Here is a 19,272-nt window from a genome sequence, read left to right on the forward strand (position 1 = left end):
TATATATATATATATATATATATGCTCCTAAATATGTTTGAGAGCACATCTATGCACACGTGCTTCTATCTTTGTTACATTTAAGGGAAAATCAAGATGGGAAGTGAGTGTACAAGGAGTTCCATTATTTTATGGTTTTCCCTAGGAAAACGAACAGCTTTTCCATGGATCCAAACAGGAAAAAAGAAAACCCTAATTTCAACTCAAGGAGATCAAACTGGATATCAATTATGAAAAGGATCCAGTTTCATATACGACGTTTGGCACAAAGGCGACAAATTCGCAACGATAATGCCGAAATAAATCCAGATCGAGACACACACAAAGGTTCTAAGTCGAATAATCTGAGAAATTAGTTCTCAAATATTTATATAGAATATATCGACGCATATATACATATTTGTATGTATAGATAGAGAGAGAGAGAGAGAGAAATTACCAAGAATCAGTGGAAAACTCGAAGAGCTTTCCTTTGGAAGAGAAGACGATGAGAGCAACCTCGGCATCGCAGAGAACAGAAATCTCGTGGGCTTTCTTAAGCAAACCAGATCTTCTCTTAGAGAAAGTAACTTGCCTATTGATCTTGTTCTCTATCCTCTTCAGCTGAACCCTACCTCTCCCCATCTTCTCTCTCTCTCTAGAATATTTTCTCTCGTTTTCTCGCTCCCCAAACACCCCCTCCAAAGCCCACCTATAGACCCAAGAAATACACCAAATTCTCTCTCTCTCTCCCCTCGCCTCTGGGTATCTTTCTGTTTAAGCTCATTATCTTATCCTCTCTCTTTTTTCCCCCTTTTTCTTATTGGGTTTTTGTCTTCGTATACGCAGTACAGTAACTATGTATATATGTATTATAAATGTATATAATGCAATATATGTCTTCCAGTTGGCTCAACCGATACGAATACATTCAATTAAAAAGAGATATAATAAATTCAGAAACAATACAAGTGTTGACTAAAAAGAAAAACAAGTAAAACATATGGCTCTGTTTCTGTATTGTGGGCAATCGAACACCTAATAAAATTAGATATAAGAATAAGAAGTACGTACATGAGCAATGAATTATATTATATATTTTTTTTAAAATCGAACAATAAATTGCATGAATTTATATGCTTAAAAATATTTCTGGACAATTTTTGTCCCGAATTTGAAAACGCGGAATGGTCTTTCCTTTTAGACGTACATATGTATGTATATATGTATGTAAGTAAATATGGATGATGATATTTATGGAAACAGGACAGAGGTTGAAAACACACCTAGGGAAATTAAAAGTGGGGGCAGAGTAAGGGCGGTTTTGGAAAAAAAAAGTTTGGATGCGTTGTCGAAATTTGGTTGGCTGAGAGGAACTGAAACAGTTTTTAGTGTCTGTTCGGTTTATGTTTCCGTACATATCTCTCTCTATCTCCACCAATTCCTTCAAGTGACCGTACGATCTCTTCACCTCGTTTTTTTTTAATTTTTGAATAGTGTCACCTGTAATCGCATGTGTATACGTGTGCATTTATGTAACATACATGTGCATGTTAGTGATGATTTTTCCAATTTTTTTTCTATTTTTCGAACAAATCTAATTTCATTTTCATACTTTACACTAATACTTAATTTAAATTTACAATCGAAACCATTTAGGAAATATATTTTATTGCTATTAGAGTTTAGCACATTTATTTGGTACTTTCCCAAGTGACGACCAAGAAAATATATAAACGTATGATGAAAAAACAAATCTGTAACTTTATCCCCCAAAAAAGTATATCTGTAATTGAATTTGATAAATATTACGTAACAAACCCGTAAGATAGATACGTCATTCATAAATAATTTCTTTAAGAAAGTAAATATCATAAAATAATTACTGCGTAACAACAAAAATATGCTTAACAAAACCCTTCTTCCTAATGTTATAATATATATATATATATGTATATATTGAAATTCTTTCAAAAATAGCGATAGAGCAACAAGATTTTGAAGAAGAATCAGCGTATATGTAGCTTCGTCTGTTCTTTCACATTTATTTAGCGATCAGAATATTTCTGCTCCACGTAAGTGGTCCTATAGTATAGTCCATAAATATCTAATTGTGATTCCATATATTTGGTGTACAATTATTCAACATTTTTCATATTTTATAGCAGTACAGAAATTGGGTATTCTTTTTATAAATACATTTTTTTCTGAAGCTTATATTTGAATATTCAACGTCCTATTTTATAGCAGTAACTTCAGATCACTAGATTACAATGATTTCTCAAAATATAAATTAGCTGTTATGTTTAATAAAAAAATTTCGAATTTATATATTCAAATGAAGGGGTAGAATCTATAAGATATACCATGGATTAATATTCATATACTTCGGGAATGAAATATGAACGTCCGCATAAACCTACAAATGGTTTACTGAACTATTCTGTCAGAACTCGATTTAAAACGGTAACCGACGGTTCATTACATTAAAATATGTTTATTTACATGCATATATATATATATATATATTGATGAAATATTAGTTAGCATTTAATTCGGTTCGTGTATCCAATTGCGTATGGACTATGATTAGGAAAAAAACAGAGTTTCATAGCATAAGAAGTCTTCACCGTTTTGATTAGTGCCACTATTTTACTTGTACAAATCAAACCCTTAATCGATTATTATTATCGCAAGTCAATCGCTTAATAATGACATTTATCTTATCTTGAACATTTTTTTTATCGTATAGTTTAAATACACGAAATCATGCGGTTGAAGGTCATTTCGTCACAAGATTCCGTAGATTCTGCTGCTTTTTGGAGTTAATGCATATAGGACGTGTTCCGATAAGGAACAAGAAATGCGAAATCATGTCTCCCCCGTGACTAATTTATGGCTAATGATTTTTATTATTATTTATTAAACAAAACAAAAAAAACATCGGGAAAAAAAAATGGTTCGAAACACAACCCTACTGGCTAAATATAAGAATTTTACGTTTGCATTTTTCAGGTTACATATTAATTAATAATACGTTTTCTAATTGTATTAAAAGTATAGTCTACAATTAGGGATTCTATTGAAAAATTATATTATATATTTAATACGTTCGTATTATCTACAATGACGGTCATAAATTATCTTATGATCTGTCAAATTCTAATATGATTGCTTCAGTTTTGATTTATTAGAAGATAATATAAAAGTACGTTACTATACTCAATCTCAACTTGGTTATGCAGAACAAAAATGTCCATATATACCTGTATACATATATGTATATTTATATTTACACGTGTGTATATATATGATATATTTTTACCAGAGGCTAGGGCTATAATATATACCACAATTTTTTTTAAATAATTATTTGGACCACATTTCGGCGTTGATGAGCCCTAGACATGTAAATAGATGGGAGGTACTTAAACGTATTTAATTCCTCTGAATTGTTATTAACATGAATTTGTACCTCCCTTTAGTACAACAATGTTGGCCCTCTTAGATCAAAACGTTGAAAATTTTGACCTTCATATACGTACGCTGTCCCCATCTCAATAACTTTGGCCCGGTTATATATATATATATATATATATATAGCCGTGCTGTCCAAATTTTTATACGGTTTTATAATAGACAAATAAACATATATTCAGTGTTTATATTGTTGTCAAAATCATTGTTTTTGTGAAAGTGGTTTTGGACATTGTTTAAAGTTGGATTTACAAATCTATGCTAACTTGGTTGGACCATATAAACATCACGCCTTATCTTCTGCAATGCCCACACTCTTGTATGTGTTGTAATTAATATTTTCACACACACCCATATATATATATATATAATTGCCACTGTTACCGAAAGTTATATGATAAATGAATCGTAAACATATTATTAATAATTATCAGAAAAAATATGACAGATAATTCCTCGATTTTTCAAAAATATCAATTAATATCTAAAGTGATTTTTTTTTTACTTCGTTTGATATATAGCATACAACCAGACAGATAAAGGCTAACTAATAACTCCAAATATAATTTCCCATGTTCTCTTAGTTATAATACAATAAGATGTACTAATTTTTTTATCCGTTCAATGAATTTTTTTTTTACAATTTATTCCGAAATAATATAAACATTTATATTTTTCGGCAATCTTTTCTAAACAAATTACACCCACGAAGTTAAAACCTCGGACCAACTTTGTAAAAAACTAATAAATTATTTTTTCCGCGTGGAAAAAAAATTGTATTCTCAAAGTTTAACCATCTGCTTCCGCCTTCCGCTCATTTTCTTCCCTCCTCGAACTAATTGATCCTTTCATGCATTGGATTTTGAGAAATTTCTGAAGGAGAATAACTTTTTTTTTTGGTACGCTCCTCGAAATGTACAAAAATAATTAAATATATAAAGGTGGTCCTATTGAATTGACCAACGATGAAAACAAATATTAAAAAAATCGTGAGAGAATAAAATGATAATAGCGGTATCTAGAGACACATATATTATAGTGCAACAGCGTACCGGTTATATGCAATTCACTCGGACATCCATTATTTACATGATGTTTTTCAGGTCTAAGCTATAAACACGTGTCATATGTGTACGTACAGAAACAATGTAATTAACAGCTTTGAACAACCGCTGAATAGTAAAAAAAAATTTAAAAAAAAATTGTCACGTTATTTCTTAAAATAAAATCACATGTCCAAAAGAAAAAAAACTTCAGAAAACACGAGACACCATTTTTATATTTTATGTCCTGAGGTCACAGGAATTACGAATCGACACGTCGCGAAGCACCGGTCCATGTTTTGATGTCTTTTTGAACCATTCAATATGGTAAGTGGGACCCACGACCACGTCATCTTTTGAAGATGAATATAATCAGTACATGTAAAAAAAAGGAAAAAATGAAAAAGAGGCGACGACGAAGTTAATATATTTTGTATTCACCCAATGATGGTTTTGACATTTTCGGGTGTTTGAGCCTCGACGCTTCTGATCACCCTCTTTCGGAAATAAAGGGATTCCGTGTTTAATTTTCCATTTAAATTTGCAAAAAATATAATATTTGTGGGTGTAATGCGTAAATACATATAAAACATATATACACAAGTATTATTAATGTATGATTTTGATTTGATTTGGTCCAAACGCATATGGAGTTAGGAATCAATCTTGAATCCATTTCAATAAAATCGCGCTTTGGTTGTAACGTGGTTCTTGATACGTTAATTTATCATTGTGATATATAAATGCGTGTGGAGAAACAGTTACCTAAACATCTTGTCGTGTCTTACATCTTTTTTCCAAATTTAGTTTGCAATAATTGGTTGTCAATTTGGTGAATTTCTCCTATCAAAAATATAAATTGTCTAACTAATTTATGATTAATGCATGGTACGAATTTACAACATATTTCAACTCTTTTTTTGTTTTTGTAAACTCATTAACTGCGTCATTGCCCCAAGCGCAAAGATTATTTCAACTTTTTTTTTTATTATAATTTAGTAGTAATATTCACAATAGGTTCATGATTCGAATAAATAACAATTTTTTCATTATCGATATATGTTCTGATTTAAATGCAAATGATTTTTTTTTAAGAGAAATATATATTCGGTCAACCGACGGTATAAAAAAAATAACTGATGAGCGCGAGTGATGAAATTAATTACCAAACTAAAGTTGCATAAGATTATTCTAGTAATTAGGGTTAAATGATATTAATGGAGACTAATTTACCATAACTTTAGACATAATATATAGTTTGTATATATGTCTCTTCCAACCATCTTAATTAACGTGCTTTAATGATGATTTAAAGAGAGATCAGCAACGGACAACAATGATTCGGATTATAATATAACTTTTTATGGGTTTTTTTAAATAATTGTTTTACTTTATTTTTTATTTTGGTAATTTAGGGTTTTATATGAACTCGACAACGCACGCGCTTTTCCAAAGTAGTTTATCACTTTGTCACATTTCTGGATGAGATTCTCTGCCACACACAACAAATCAATCGCCATTACGAATCCATTCTCTCCTCGTGTTTTTCTATTCTAGTCCCCGGTCTCATATATATCCGTACCAGATTCCGAGCTACCACATTGCTTTTGTCTTTTTAAATTCAAATAATTTTTTATTACACAATTTATGGCAGACATTAGAAAATTCGATTAGGTTAGACATAAACCGAGTCAAATACATAATAGTTATAATCAAACCGAACTTGATATAAAAACAGAACGATTATGGTTCTCTTAAAAATGTACAAATAATTATTTCTCAAATGAATATTTTTATAGTTGAAAACCAAAATCAAACCGAATCAAATCTAAAATAAAAACCGAATACATATAAATGTTCCAAAGAATCCAAACCAAAAATCTAAATGCTCTCACTCCGACCACAATGCAATTCAGTTGGTGGAAAGGTCAAAGAGATTGGACTCTCACGTGCATAAGTGGCCGCTGAGAATAATCTGTTTTCGACCAATTATATTTTAAACGAGCCTAAGGCCCATACGGCCCAAACTTATGCAATAGTTTGTAAAGTTTGATTAATTCGTTGGGCCTAAGGCCCATACGGCCCAAATATCTTCATCTTCCTCTTGTTTGTTCCCTCCAAATGCGCACGTGTCTTTTTTCTCTCTCTCACAAAATACAACGCAAGTTACAAAGATTCTATTATAGTGATATCAAAGATGCAATGCGTTACATAACATGGATGATAATACAAAGGAAAAACTATATTAACAAATTAAAAAAATATTAAGCAATAAAATTACAGATTACAAAACATCCACATGTATAATCTTTTTGGCATGCCATTCTCTGGTATATTCTATAAGAGAAACAACATACCGGTGAATATCAAAACTATAAGAAAAGCCACAGAGAGAGAGAAAGAAATAAAAACAGAAGATTCTACATCTGGACATCAGAAACTCGTAAATTACGCATATGCCACTTCGCCGTCCGATTCACCAGCCACCGTCGACCACCGCCACATTCGCCGGACATGGAATCTCCGGTCAGAAACAAAACCGGCAAAAATACAGGGAAGCGTTCATTACGCGAAGAACACGAGAAAAGAGAGCACGGCGGAGATAACCGGACCGACGAGAGAGACAGCTCGCCGGAAAACGCCGTTGGGAAGAAACGGATAAGTGTCAGGCGGAGGCATGACGCAGTTGTCGCCGTTGAAGTAGATTCTTCTCGGAAAGGCCCAACCTTTCTCGAACGTGAAAGTGGATTTGTCCTTGCGGAACAAGATCTCCGACTGTACGTTCCCGAGAGGCCCGGCTTCCGACAGGAAATCGTTGTAGAACTTAACTCCCCATAACATCGCAGTATCGTCTGAAAAACGAAAAGGGTCGTCAAATCAATGGCTAAAAAGGTGAAACAGAGGCTTATCTATATATAGAGAGAGAGGGTACTCACTTAATCCAGCGTAAGGAGTGAGGGGTTTGTAGTTGAAGCTGAAGATCTGAGTGACATTGTCGAGGTTTGGGTGTTGAACGACGAGGTTCCACTGAGAATAGTTCATGCGGTAATTGAAGTTGGATATGGAGATCTTCACGCGCCAATACTCTTTGTAATTCTGCTTCACGTGCCAGTGAACTCGGATCGGACACATGTGGCTCGTGCACTGCAACAGCGGCGGCAGCACCGTCCCGTGTTTCATGGTCGGAGGTGACACCACCGACGCTAAGTGGGGCGTGTCCGGTCTGCCGAAACATAACACAAAGTTAGAATCTCTAACCATGAAAGAATGAACCAGACAAAGTGCATTTGACTCACTCGACACAGCCGCCAGAGTCAGTGCTGTTCTTGTTTTGGCATCCACAAGCACAGGTCGGGCAGCCGACAATGGTGTCGTTGTAGAAGGAAGACAAGGAAACACAACAGGTCGGAGTTCTCTGAGCAAGAAACTGCGAGTACGTGCACGTAACGTTCCATGTCACTGCCATACACAACAGAAACCCGCTGTCAGGACAACTTTCTTGTATATTATAACATATACTGATTCTGCAATAACAAGAAGCAACTTACTCATAGCTTGAGTGGTTCTCCGGCTATCGGGGGTTACAAACTTGGTCGGCTTCCCTACCTTTGCCGGCCCGCAAGTGTACCCTGGTCCCGGGGCAAGGAGAGTGAAGTTTCTTGGCACCCGAACCGTCTTGTTAGTGGTTCCAGCAGCACCGACACTGATCTGGAACGAGCTGGCAGCGGTGGACGGGTCCTGAACCCACGAGTTCAAGACACCGCCCCTGCAGCAGTTTGCTATTTGTTGGTTGTAGGGAGTTCCCGGGAGCAAATCGACGACAGTCGGATCTTTCTTACAACAATGCGGGATGTTCCCTTTGTACTTGGAACAATCACCTGTTACCATATAGATACCAAAATTCAACATCTTTAACGTTTTCATCAGATACGATCATATACAGACAATATAGCTCAAAAGGCCTCTCACCTTGTTCGGTTGTCTGTCCTCCGACCATACTCCATATCACTTCCTTCTTTGCCCATTTCCAACCCAGCGTCCACCCGGGTGACTGGATGTGTCTGTACTTCTGGAAGTTGTACATTGTAACCACAGCCTACGGGAAAAAAGATTTGATTGGAACAGAACTGAGAGATCTAAACTTGGTTGGGAAATAAGGGTTCCTCTTAAAAGAAGCCAAACCAGTACAAAAGACCGATCTTTTCTTGTTCTTGAATCGGGGGGGAGCGAGAAAGAAAGAAACTTACAACATAGCCATCAGGCGTCCAACTCATGACATCCCATTTGATTGTTATGTTGCCTTCAGGATCAAGGGCATCATATGCTTCTGCAAAAAAAAGAATTCAGACAGATCAAACTCAGAAATTTTGCTCCTTTCCCTCCGATTTTGTTTCTGTACTTAGTTTATGTAAATATCGAATTCTTGGTTTGCGTTTCTGGTAAACGGAACCTCCACATAAAACATATCAGACATTGGACCAACAAATTCAAGCTTTTTATGAATTTCAATCTGAACTCTACAAAAAGACTACAATACCAAATCAGACAATAACCATGCATAGATCAAAGCAAAGACCTAGCCGGGGAAAGCATACAAAGCAATTCACTCGGTCCCTGTCAGTTTCCGCATCTACCGATCCATTCCGACAAGAAACTCAATCAAGACAGAGGAAACCCAGATGTCCAAATATAGAAACAAGAAAACATCCAATCAAAAACCATTACGCCTTGAGAGAGAATCAAGAATCATTGACCCTGGGAATCAGGTCAATGGACAGCGGAAACAGCTCTCGGATGAAGTAACAGAAACCCGGAAACAGGAATCGATTAAGAGGACGACTAAATCACCTGTGGAAGTAAAGGAAGAAGAGGAAACCAAGAACACAACCCATATGGCCAAGCAACTGAATTTAGAGATGGTGGAAGTGAAGGGGAAGGAGAAGGCATCCATTTTTTTTTACTTTGCTGTTCAGACCAGAACCAGAAACAGAGCTTGCTCCAGATCCTTGCCGAGATCTGGAACAAGACGGCGAGAGAGAGAACAGGGGCTGTGTCTGAATCTCAAATCAGTGAGAGAGAGAGAGAGAAGAGGAAGTTCAAAGAATAGTCCAACAATAAAATGTTTTAAGAGAGCTGTCTTGTTTGGATCTGTGATTATGTTCTTGATGCATTGGATATAATTAAATCTATTATCCTTCCACAGCGAGAGTTATTTATTTTTTTTGGAAAAATATTATTTGCAGGAACGAAATAAACCCATAATTTGTTTAGGTCATGAATTTCTTGTCATTCATATATATAGATATATATTCTTTTTATGATAAGCTTTTTGTAGTTTAATTACAATAAGATATCTCAGAAGAAGATGGCAAACGTGGGGCCATTGCCCCCCTAACGCTGCTTTGGCTGTCGGTGGACATATATTTCTGTAGACGCTTTCTTAATATATTAAAATATTACTTTTGAATTACTACTAGTGTGTTATAAACTTATAATATCTTGAAATCTCTATCATGGATTTATCTTTAATATCATTATTTTTATATTAATTCCCAATTTAAAAAAATAAGTAAACTTACGTTGATAATATTTATATATCTAAACAATAATCTTGAGTCATGATATCGTTATATTTTATACGTATAACTAAGAAATTGGAAAATCAAATTTTGTGGTTTTAATTAAACTAGTCAACATGATCTGTTCAAATGTATTTTGCGTAGAAAAATTAAAAAAAAAAAGTGTCTCTCCACCGACAAATAAACATATATTTTATATATTTTAAATAGCGAAAGAGGCACTGGCACACAACTGTGTAGAGGCCCAATGGGCTTTATTTTGGGCCCATAAGAGCCCATCAAACACACCGTACAAACAAAATCAGGAGTTGAAAGAAACAAACACGAGCCCTCTGCGTTTCATTACAGAACTACAGAAACTCTGAAGGATAGGTTTCTGATGTTATTTCAATTTTTTTTTATGGAAATGAAAGGAAAAAAAATCATTATTTTAGGCGAAAAACAACAGCTAGACCCGTCTTTGTAAATTCTTGGACAAGAATCTCAGAAAGTCTCCAGCATCATCCGTGTTGCCTTGTGGAACAAGCAAGTGATGTTCCATGTTACTGCAGAATTAACCATAGAAAAAAGCTAAGTTCTCTTTCTTATGTTGTTATCTGATTCTTTTTAGCAAAGGAAAGAAACTTACACAGAGCTCTAGTCATTCTCCTCTTGTCAGGCGAGACAAATATCGTCGGCTTAACATTCCTCGTCTGCCCACATATGTACTTTTGTCCAGGCGCCGTGAAGATAAACCTCGTCGGTCTCTGAACCGTCTTTTCGGTCGTTCCCCCATTGCCGACGCTCAGCTGGAACGAGCTCGCCGTCCCAGGTTCCAAGACGCCGCCTCTGCAGCAATTCGCGATCTGTTGGTTGAACGGAGTGCCTGGACGTAAGTCAACGACCGTCGGGTTTTTGGTGCAGGAATGAGGAATGTTCCCTTTGAACCTTGAACAGTCTCCCTGGTTCACGGCCCTTGCACCCATCATGGACCAGATCACTTCCTTCTTCGCCCATGTCCAGCTCAGCTTCCATCCCGGACGACGGATTGGCCGGTTTTTCTGGAAGTTGTAGATCGAGACCACAGCCTGTACATTCAGGACAAGACGATCTGAGAGACAAGTTTGAAGATCGATGTCCGGCAATGGGTTTATACGGTCTTTTCAGTGTGTGGTGAATCTTACAACATAACCGTCGGGTGTCCAGCTGATGAGGTCCCATTTGATGGTGATGTTGCCGCTGCCGGTATGAGCTTCTATTCAGAGAGAGAAGATAAAGTTGAGTCCTTGAATCTTTACGAGAAATGGCCAGAGAAAACAAGACGCGTCCAGATTTGGGATTTTACCTGAAGAAGTGAAGCAGGAGGAGGAGAGAAACAGCGAAAGAACCCAAACAGCAGAGCTGAGAGTTGGCCTCTTGAGGAAGAGAGAACCCATTTTTGCGCTTCTCAGAGAGAGAGAGAGAGAGAGAGAGAGAGAGAGAGAGAGAGAGAGAGTTATGTAAGAAGTAAACAGCAGTGTGAATGAACAGGAAGATCAAATAAGCCTCGAGGATAAAAGCGTTGACTCCGCAATTTCGTTGACTTTCATCACGTTTGTGTCCCGTGACTTTGGGGATCTGTCTATTAATTTTGGGCTGTTTTATTATTATTATTATTATATTGAATAAAAAAAGAGAAAAAAAAACAGTACGAGTAAATACATATCTTTAGTTACTGCTTAAGAACTTGTTTCTTACCAAGCAAAAACCATCGCCAATACAATAAATGCTTGCCTGTAATGATCCCATCTATGCCCATTGATTTAACTAGTCCACAGAGACAGTCATACAGCTAAGTTCGACAAAGACACGTGCTGGTTTCAAACAGCTAATCAGCCCGTAAAGTAAGACAAGAAACTAATCGTATACCCATCTCTGCAATGTTCCAACAGATCAAGAACTATGCGTAATGTTGTGCACTGAACCAAATATTTATTTGGGGGGGATTTGCTGAAAACGGATGATCCAAGATCATTTGCTCATGGAAAAAAACAAAATTAAAACATAAAGATTGGATTTTGAGCGAATTTAGCAATACCCTTTTGCAAATTGCATCAGATGTTCGTTCATCAGCGTCCCATCGCCTTCCTTGGCTTCTTAACGAAACTCAGACTGATCTGCTTCAGTCTCCTCCTCTTTCTCGCCATTTTCTCTGGCAAAGTCTCTCTCTTTTTCTCGTTACCTTTCACCTCCTTCGTCTTCGTTTTCAGGTATAACGGGTCGACCCTATATTCTTTCGGGCTAACGGGAATACCCCTCTTCGACGCTTCTCTGTACAAGGCATTGGCCCTATCTAGCCGATTATGCGCACACCACTTCCTGATCAACAAATCGTAAGTCTTGATTCCATGTTTGCATCTATCAGCTTTCATCTTCTTGAACACACTCATGGCATGATCAAGCCTCTCAATCCCACACAAGGTCTTCAAAAACCCGTAATATGCCTTCTTATCTAGAGATTCACCAAAACCAGCAGATTTCATCTTATCGATCATTTCATCTCCTTCACCTACCCTAGCCGCCTGATACAAACTCCTGATCAGAACAAGGTAAGTTTCAGCATCCGGTTGACAACCCCACTCTCCCATCCTACCAAACAATTTCATGGCATCCTCTGTTCTCCTAATTTTACACAAATTGCTAATCAACACGTTGAAAGTTTCGGTATTTCTTGGAACACCATGGTAATCCATTTCAAGCAACACCTTGTCAACCTCAGACTGGAGCCTAAACGGATCCTTTTTCCTACAAAGCTTGCACACACAATCAATAACTGCGTTATAGGCTTTTGTTCCGATCTCAAATCCTCCTCTATACATTTCTCCAGCTAATCTGGTGGCTTCATCGAGTTTCTCAGCAACACACCAACCACGTATCAACAAGTCACAGATATGTTCGTCAGGAAATATTTCACTAGCTAAGTTCTTCACCATTTTCTCAGCGTAACTCGCATACCCTTTATCGCACAGCTTCTCTACGACGAGGCTAAGCGATTCTCTGTCGCGTTTGAGCCCAAAATCATTCTCCATTCTCTCGAAGAAACTGACAACCTGCGCGGGTCGACCTGCCCGGACCAACCTGTCAATGGCCGACCCTAGAGTTTTGGCTCCGGCGACATCCTTGTACTTCGAGAGTATCTCCTGCATCGCCTTGAAATCCTTCCTACGGCCGAAGTAATCCACAAAAAACGAGACTGTCTCATCGGTGTGGGAGAAACCGGCGTTCGAGTCTAACCACTCGTTAAACCCTATAGCCGCCCGGCCAGCTTCCGGAGACAGATTTAGTGTCTGGAGAACCAAATCAGCACTTGGCGTGACGTGAGAGAAGCTTAGCTCCAAAGTCCGCGAGACCAATCCAGGATCGGCGTCAGAGTTTCCGATGAGCTCCTTGGAGAGAGACAGAGCGATCTGGCTCGAAGCTAGGGTTCCCGATTCCGCGGTCGCTTCGGAAGATAAGAGCCTGGAGGGGAAAAAAGGAAATTTGGGGGAATGGGCAGGCGCCAAAGGGGGAGGAAATGAAGGCTTGTGGGGAAGAAAACGACGGTAGGATTGGAGATTTGCGGCGGAGGAGGCAAATCCACGACTGAGCAGCAACCGCCGCAGGGGGGGGGGGGGGAGAGAGAGAGACGAGCGGAGCAGACTGCAAACCAAACCCTAACCTTGGTACTTCGGAATATGATTGATAATTGGGTTTTATTTGGGCCTCATTTCCAAATTGGGCTTTATTTACTTCGGCAAAGCCGCAAAAGAAGTTGGGCTTTTTATTTCTCCGGAAAGCACTTCACTATCTACACCAAAATATTAACTATTTCTTAAAAAAAAAATCTTTTTTTTTCCCCTTTTACTTTGGCAAAAGAAAGAAGTTGGGCTTTTATTCCTTCGGAAAACAATTTACTATCTACCATAAAATATTAACTATTTCTTAAAAAAAAATTCTTGTTTTATCAATACGAACATGTATTCTTTTTTGTTTAATCCTCATTTGTTCTATCCAATAATAATTAGGGATGGTTTCAGTCCGGGATCCATTGGATTATATCAGAGTTTGATTATTTCGGTTTTAAAAAAATTATAACAGTTCGGTTTTTATTTTTCGATTTCTATTTTTATCGGCAAAAACCCATTTTCTTAATAATTTTCAATTATTTTTTATTCGATCGGTCTCGGATTTGATTGGATTTTTTGTTTTTAAACAGGTTATAACCATTCAATTTTCATATTAAATTCGGTTCTTTAACAATTATTTATTACATTCGGTTGAGATAAATTCGGTTTCCCGGTTATTAACGAAATAAAGAACCCCTATTTATAATCACATAGACAACTTTGGATTCTAATGACTTTTCGTAGGCTGCTTTAGTCAATTTGTAGTACGATCAATCTTTAGGCGGAAATAGAAAACATGTTTCTCCTTTTCATTTCAGATACATAAAAGTAAAGGATTTGGTTGGATTATAACGCCAATGGTACATTAATTTAAATATATGGTTTCAAAGGAATTGGTTGCATGTCATGTCAATATGTCAGTAGTCCTATATTGTTTCGTAGATTATTTTCAACAAATTATATATTAGTTTCTGTGCACAACGTTTTATTATTTTTTTTTTTTATTTTTTTTAATCATTTTAGTCTAATGATCAATTTTAATAAATATTAATTATAAAAAATATAATTTTAATCCTAAATATGTCATAACACTTCCAGTATATAAAAAACGGTACATTGATCTCTTACTTTTACACTAATACCATAAAATTTGTTTGTTACTATTTAGATTTTTTTCCCCCTTAAACTTTTACATTCTATTTCATTTTGCAAATTTGTTGGATTGGTTAAAAATGATGTTTTTATGCTATTTTCAAGAATATGTTTATACCTTTTCAGTATTTAAGAAAACTTTTAAAATAATCTAGAACGGTAGTAAAGTAATTTACATTATATAACACAGCAGTCTCTTTAGCAGACGAGACCCAGCCTATAAGGCGTATCAACATGAATATTTATTAATTTTACCAATTTGTTTTACCATAATATTTTCTATTAAGATTAAAAAAAATAATGCTTTTAGTGAAAACATGAAAAATAATTTAAAAAAAAACAAAAAGATAGAAAAATCAAACGAGTAAGAAAAAATATATACTAACATAACCACACACACACTCATGAACGCATCATTGGAAGTGTGTGTATATATATATAATACGTATCGATCAACGTATCTCTTTCCATTGAAATGGCTCAGACGTTGAGGGAGAGGGATAGAGCCGACGGTCCGGCCGCAGTCCTAGCCATTGGAACGGCCAACCCTCCGAACACGGTCCTTCAAGCCGAATACCCCGACTACTTCTTCCGCATCACCAACTCTCAACACATGACCCATCTCAAGGACACGTTCAAGCGCATGTGTACGTATAGTTTTATCATATATTCCTTTTGTATTTTCACGTTTGTCGTTACATGCATGTGATCGTGAATCCGTTGGATAGGCGAGAAGTCGATGATAAGGAAACGTCACTTGCACATGACAGAGAATTTCCTGAAGGAGAACCGTAACCTCTGCGCTTTCATGGCTCCATCACTCGACGCTCGCCAGGACGCGTTGGTGGTGGAGGTCCCTCGGCTCGGCAATGGCGCGGCCGTTAGAGCCATCGAGGAATGGGGTCAACCCAAGTCCAGCATCACTCACCTCGTCTTCTGCACCACAGCAGGGGTCGACATGCCAGGAGCCGACTACCAGCTAGCCAAGCTCCTCGGCCTCCCCCCATCTGTCAAACGAATCATGCTGTACCAGCAGGGCTGCGCCGCCGGCACTGCAGTCCTCCGCCTGGCCAAGGACCTAGCCGAGAACAACCGTGGCTCCCGAGTCCTCGTCGTCTGCTCCGAGATCACCATCAGTACCTTCCATGGCCCTTCTGAAGCCCACACCGACATTCTCGTCGGTCAGGCCCTCTTCGGTGACGGCGATGCAGCTGTCATCGTCGGCTCCGACCCCGACACAAATCTTGGAGAGAACCCCATCTTCGAGCTGGTCTCGACGGCTCAAACAATCATCGCAGACTCAGAAAATGCCTTACTCGGTCACTTGAGAGAATCAGGGCTAGCGATCCACCTCTCAAGAGACATACCTAGACTGATCTCCGACAACATTGAGAAGAGCCTGGCGGAAGTGTTCGAGCCACTTGGGATAAGAGACTGGAACTCTGTATTCTGGGTGGTGCACCCTGGTGGTTCTGCCATCTTGGACCAGGTCGAGGCCAAGCTTCGTCTGAATCCCGACAAAATGCGAGCCTCACGCCAAGTACTGAGTGAGTACGGCAACATGGCGAGCGCGTGCGTGCTCTTCGTCCTCGACGAGATGCGGCGGAGATCGGCGGAGGATGGGGCCGGAACCACCGGAGAGGGATTGGAGTGGGGGATCTTGATGGGATTGGGACCGGGTATCACTGTCGACGCCGTCCTCCTCCGCAGTGTCCCTATCCAGTCAAAGTCGTGATAGAATCTATGATATATTTAATATCATAAGACGGCTATTATATTGAATAAAAGGCTTTCGTTTCCTTCTGTCACAACTCGAATGGGTGTGTTTGCCTTCTATGTACTTAGTTTTCTTCTCATTTCAGTTGGCCATGCGAATCCAAAGATTTGAAATATATTCGACAATTTGCTTCTAAAAGGAATGTAGCAAATTAAACAACTTATAATATTCAACCGAGCAAGAAAATAAGAAAATGAACTGTACACCATTCCCAGATCGTCGAACTAAGCAAGAATTATGCGTAATTCACATGACCCATCTCAAACGCATGTCTCGGGGTTATTATAGAGTTAGTAAAAAATCATCACGATAATAATTGCATATCTTCATCAAAAGATACATTCCACCGTCATACAAGGGTGTTCATAAACCTTCATATTCAATTTATTTTTTTTATTGCTTTAGTAAATTATATAATGTATTATATATGTAGCTCCTAATTAAATTTAGCTAAAATTATTTAACCGATCCATATCTACGGGGGCGTTGTACGAAATTTTAAAACGTGTTTCTCCTAGAGAGGGTGGGGGGCATTATCATTCAATTTGGACAAGCTAGAGGCGAAATAGTTCGAACATGTTAAACATAATATACTCGAGACCTATCCATGATTTAACGTTTGACATTATTCTAGAAAATTATAGATCTTAAAATTCAACCAATCATATTATAGTTAAAAAAATTCAACAATAACCAACAAGATGTAGTCCAATGGTCAACTTGATGATACAAAACTTAAAGATCGGGTGTTCGATTTTCTTTGTTGGGTAGACATATAATTTATGGGTCAATTAAAATCCATATACAAAAGTTGATCTCGGACCGAAAATTTATATAATTAACACGTACAAAGGATAGTAATTAGGGTCATCCGTAAAAAAAAAAAATCAACAATAAACTTGTGTATCCAATATTTGGATAGATAATCGGGTTGGGTTGATTATCATAACGTCAATACTATTAATTATATAGTCCAGATTGGTGGCTTAATTTTTTTACCAAAAATTTCCACGATGTCATTATTCTAAATTACGCAGAATATAATCAATATATAAAGATATATACATATTATTATTTAGACAAATGTTTTGGCATTTACATCAAAAATATATATATATATATATATATATATATATATATATTATTTCATAGATAAAAATCAGATAATATTATATGATTAATCTTTATGATGCTATGAAAATCTGATTTTTTTTGGATTTGACAAGTTTTTTTAGTGAAAGCCGTGGTGGCGAAAGATAAAGACGATCGTCGTGACAACGATAAACTATAATCGCGATATACAGTTTCATCTATATATTCTTATCAATAAAACATATAAAGTATTTTTACTTAAGTAAGCTGCATATATCGTTTTCGAATCCTCTACCCTTCCCATATTAAAAAAAACTTTATTTCTCTAACTATTTTTACCATAGATTACTATTTTCTCTTACTATTTTTTACCATAATTTTTTTATATTTAAATCAACAACGAACATTTGTTTAAAAGAAAGCAATAAAGATAATTTTAAAAGTAAATGAAGATTAGCTAATAGAAATACGGTCAGGGGCCTCCAACTTTTGGGGAGGGGGCGATTTTTTTTTCTTTTACCCGACAATAGTTAAACTTTTTTTGAACTATATGATTAAGTATTAAAAAATGCGATAGAAATGTATTTTATTATATTAACACAATTTAAATTTTGTATTTGAAGAGCCAAATGCTGAAACTCTTATAATTTTATCTTACAAATTCTTTTATTGATTTTATTAAACTATTATACATTTTAAAAAATTCTCTTACTCTCATTTGTTTTTTTTTTAATTTTAAATCAACCCTAAACTCATAAATCCTAAATGCTAAATCACAAATCTCATAAGTTTTAAAACTGAAGTCATAAACCCTAAATCACAAACCGTAAATTTTACACGAGAAAAACATAGAATTGATATTTACAGTTTGATATTTAGTTTTTTTAGGGTCACCGGATATCCTGGATCAATGTCGAGACTAAATCCGACGTCGGAAGCCAATCATTATGTTTACTCCCCAAATTTGAAATTCGAATTCGGGACGGAATAAACACTTTCATCCCTATTTCATCGGTTTAACTACCCATATTTAGGTTATTTAGGGTTAAATTAGAAAGGGAATAAAAGAGAACAAAAAATTTAAAATTGTCAAGTGGTATAGTAAAACTCAAACACGTAATTGTTAAAAATAAAATTTGATAATCTTTAAAAAAACAAAGAAGTGAATTCTAATTACCGGTTTTAAAAGACATATAATCTAAATGGGTATTGTATGTTTCTTGTATCAGTACAACATGGGCTATTTTGGGAGTCGGTGAACAATATTTTGCAATGGATGAAAAAAATAAAAGCTTATTAAAAAAAAAGTACTGGGTTGAAATTGCGACCAGAAAAAATTATAGGATTTTTAATAGAATTATCCCATAATATTATTATATGGTATTTATCCTTTTTTTTGGTATGTTCACAAAAGCGACGCCTATCCAACTTGTTTAACTCTACAATCGTGGCTCTTACGTATCTACACATACACTCATGACCACATTATATATATATATATATATATATATATATATATATATATATATATCTCAGAGAGAAGCGCAAAA

At 36.5% G+C, this 19,272-nt stretch overlaps 5 protein-coding genes across 6 annotated transcripts in view; 1 reads left to right on the plus strand and 4 right to left on the minus strand.

Moving 5' to 3' along the window:
- Window positions 1–759, minus strand: part of LOC104801073 (agamous-like MADS-box protein AGL8) — a 4,683-nt gene extending 3,924 nt beyond the window's left edge. For both annotated transcript variants that reach the window (XM_019204154.1, XM_010524165.2), the window contains exon 1: window positions 440–759. In XM_019204154.1, coding sequence (XP_019059699.1) covers window positions 440–624 — 185 coding nt within the window. In that variant the 5' untranslated portion in view covers window positions 625–759. The remainder of the gene's footprint in view (window positions 1–439) is intronic.
- A 5,993-nt stretch (window positions 760–6,752) lies between these two features.
- Window positions 6,753–9,586, minus strand: LOC104801082 (protein COBRA). Its single transcript, XM_010524178.2, has 7 exons — window positions 9,348–9,586; window positions 8,747–8,826; window positions 8,469–8,595; window positions 8,048–8,377; window positions 7,796–7,958; window positions 7,436–7,722; window positions 6,753–7,351 (listed from the first exon to the last, which is right to left on the minus strand). Exons 1-7 carry the CDS (start codon window positions 9,448–9,450, stop codon window positions 7,065–7,067), a joined length of 1,377 nt encoding a protein of 458 aa, XP_010522480.1. The 5' UTR covers window positions 9,451–9,586; the 3' UTR covers window positions 6,753–7,064.
- A 714-nt stretch (window positions 9,587–10,300) lies between these two features.
- On the minus strand, window positions 10,301–11,679 carry LOC104801092 (COBRA-like protein 5). The gene is made up of 4 exons (XM_010524189.2): window positions 11,403–11,679; window positions 11,242–11,312; window positions 10,707–11,145; window positions 10,301–10,623 (listed from the first exon to the last, which is right to left on the minus strand). The coding sequence occupies exons 1-4, from the start codon at window positions 11,491–11,493 to the stop codon at window positions 10,562–10,564; spliced, it is 663 nt and encodes a 220-aa protein (XP_010522491.1). The 5' UTR covers window positions 11,494–11,679; the 3' UTR covers window positions 10,301–10,561.
- Window positions 11,680–11,768: 89 nt separating this feature from the next.
- LOC104804616 (pentatricopeptide repeat-containing protein PNM1, mitochondrial) lies at window positions 11,769–14,219 on the minus strand. The gene is made up of 3 exons (XM_010528947.1): window positions 14,216–14,219; window positions 13,826–13,883; window positions 11,769–13,735 (listed from the first exon to the last, which is right to left on the minus strand). Exons 1-3 carry the CDS (start codon window positions 14,217–14,219, stop codon window positions 12,166–12,168), a joined length of 1,632 nt encoding a protein of 543 aa, XP_010527249.1. The 3' UTR covers window positions 11,769–12,165.
- A 1,073-nt stretch (window positions 14,220–15,292) lies between these two features.
- LOC104801109 (chalcone synthase-like) lies at window positions 15,293–16,656 on the plus strand. The gene is made up of 2 exons (XM_010524213.2): window positions 15,293–15,500; window positions 15,582–16,656. The coding sequence occupies exons 1-2, from the start codon at window positions 15,329–15,331 to the stop codon at window positions 16,586–16,588; spliced, it is 1,179 nt and encodes a 392-aa protein (XP_010522515.1). The 5' UTR covers window positions 15,293–15,328; the 3' UTR covers window positions 16,589–16,656.
- The last annotated feature ends 2,616 nt before the right edge of the window (window positions 16,657–19,272 follow it).

Source organism: Tarenaya hassleriana, unplaced genomic scaffold (assembly GCF_000463585.1).
Source record: "Tarenaya hassleriana unplaced genomic scaffold, ASM46358v1 Cleome10, whole genome shotgun sequence".
In the NCBI taxonomy this organism is placed as follows: Eukaryota; Viridiplantae; Streptophyta; class Magnoliopsida; order Brassicales; family Cleomaceae; genus Tarenaya; species Tarenaya hassleriana.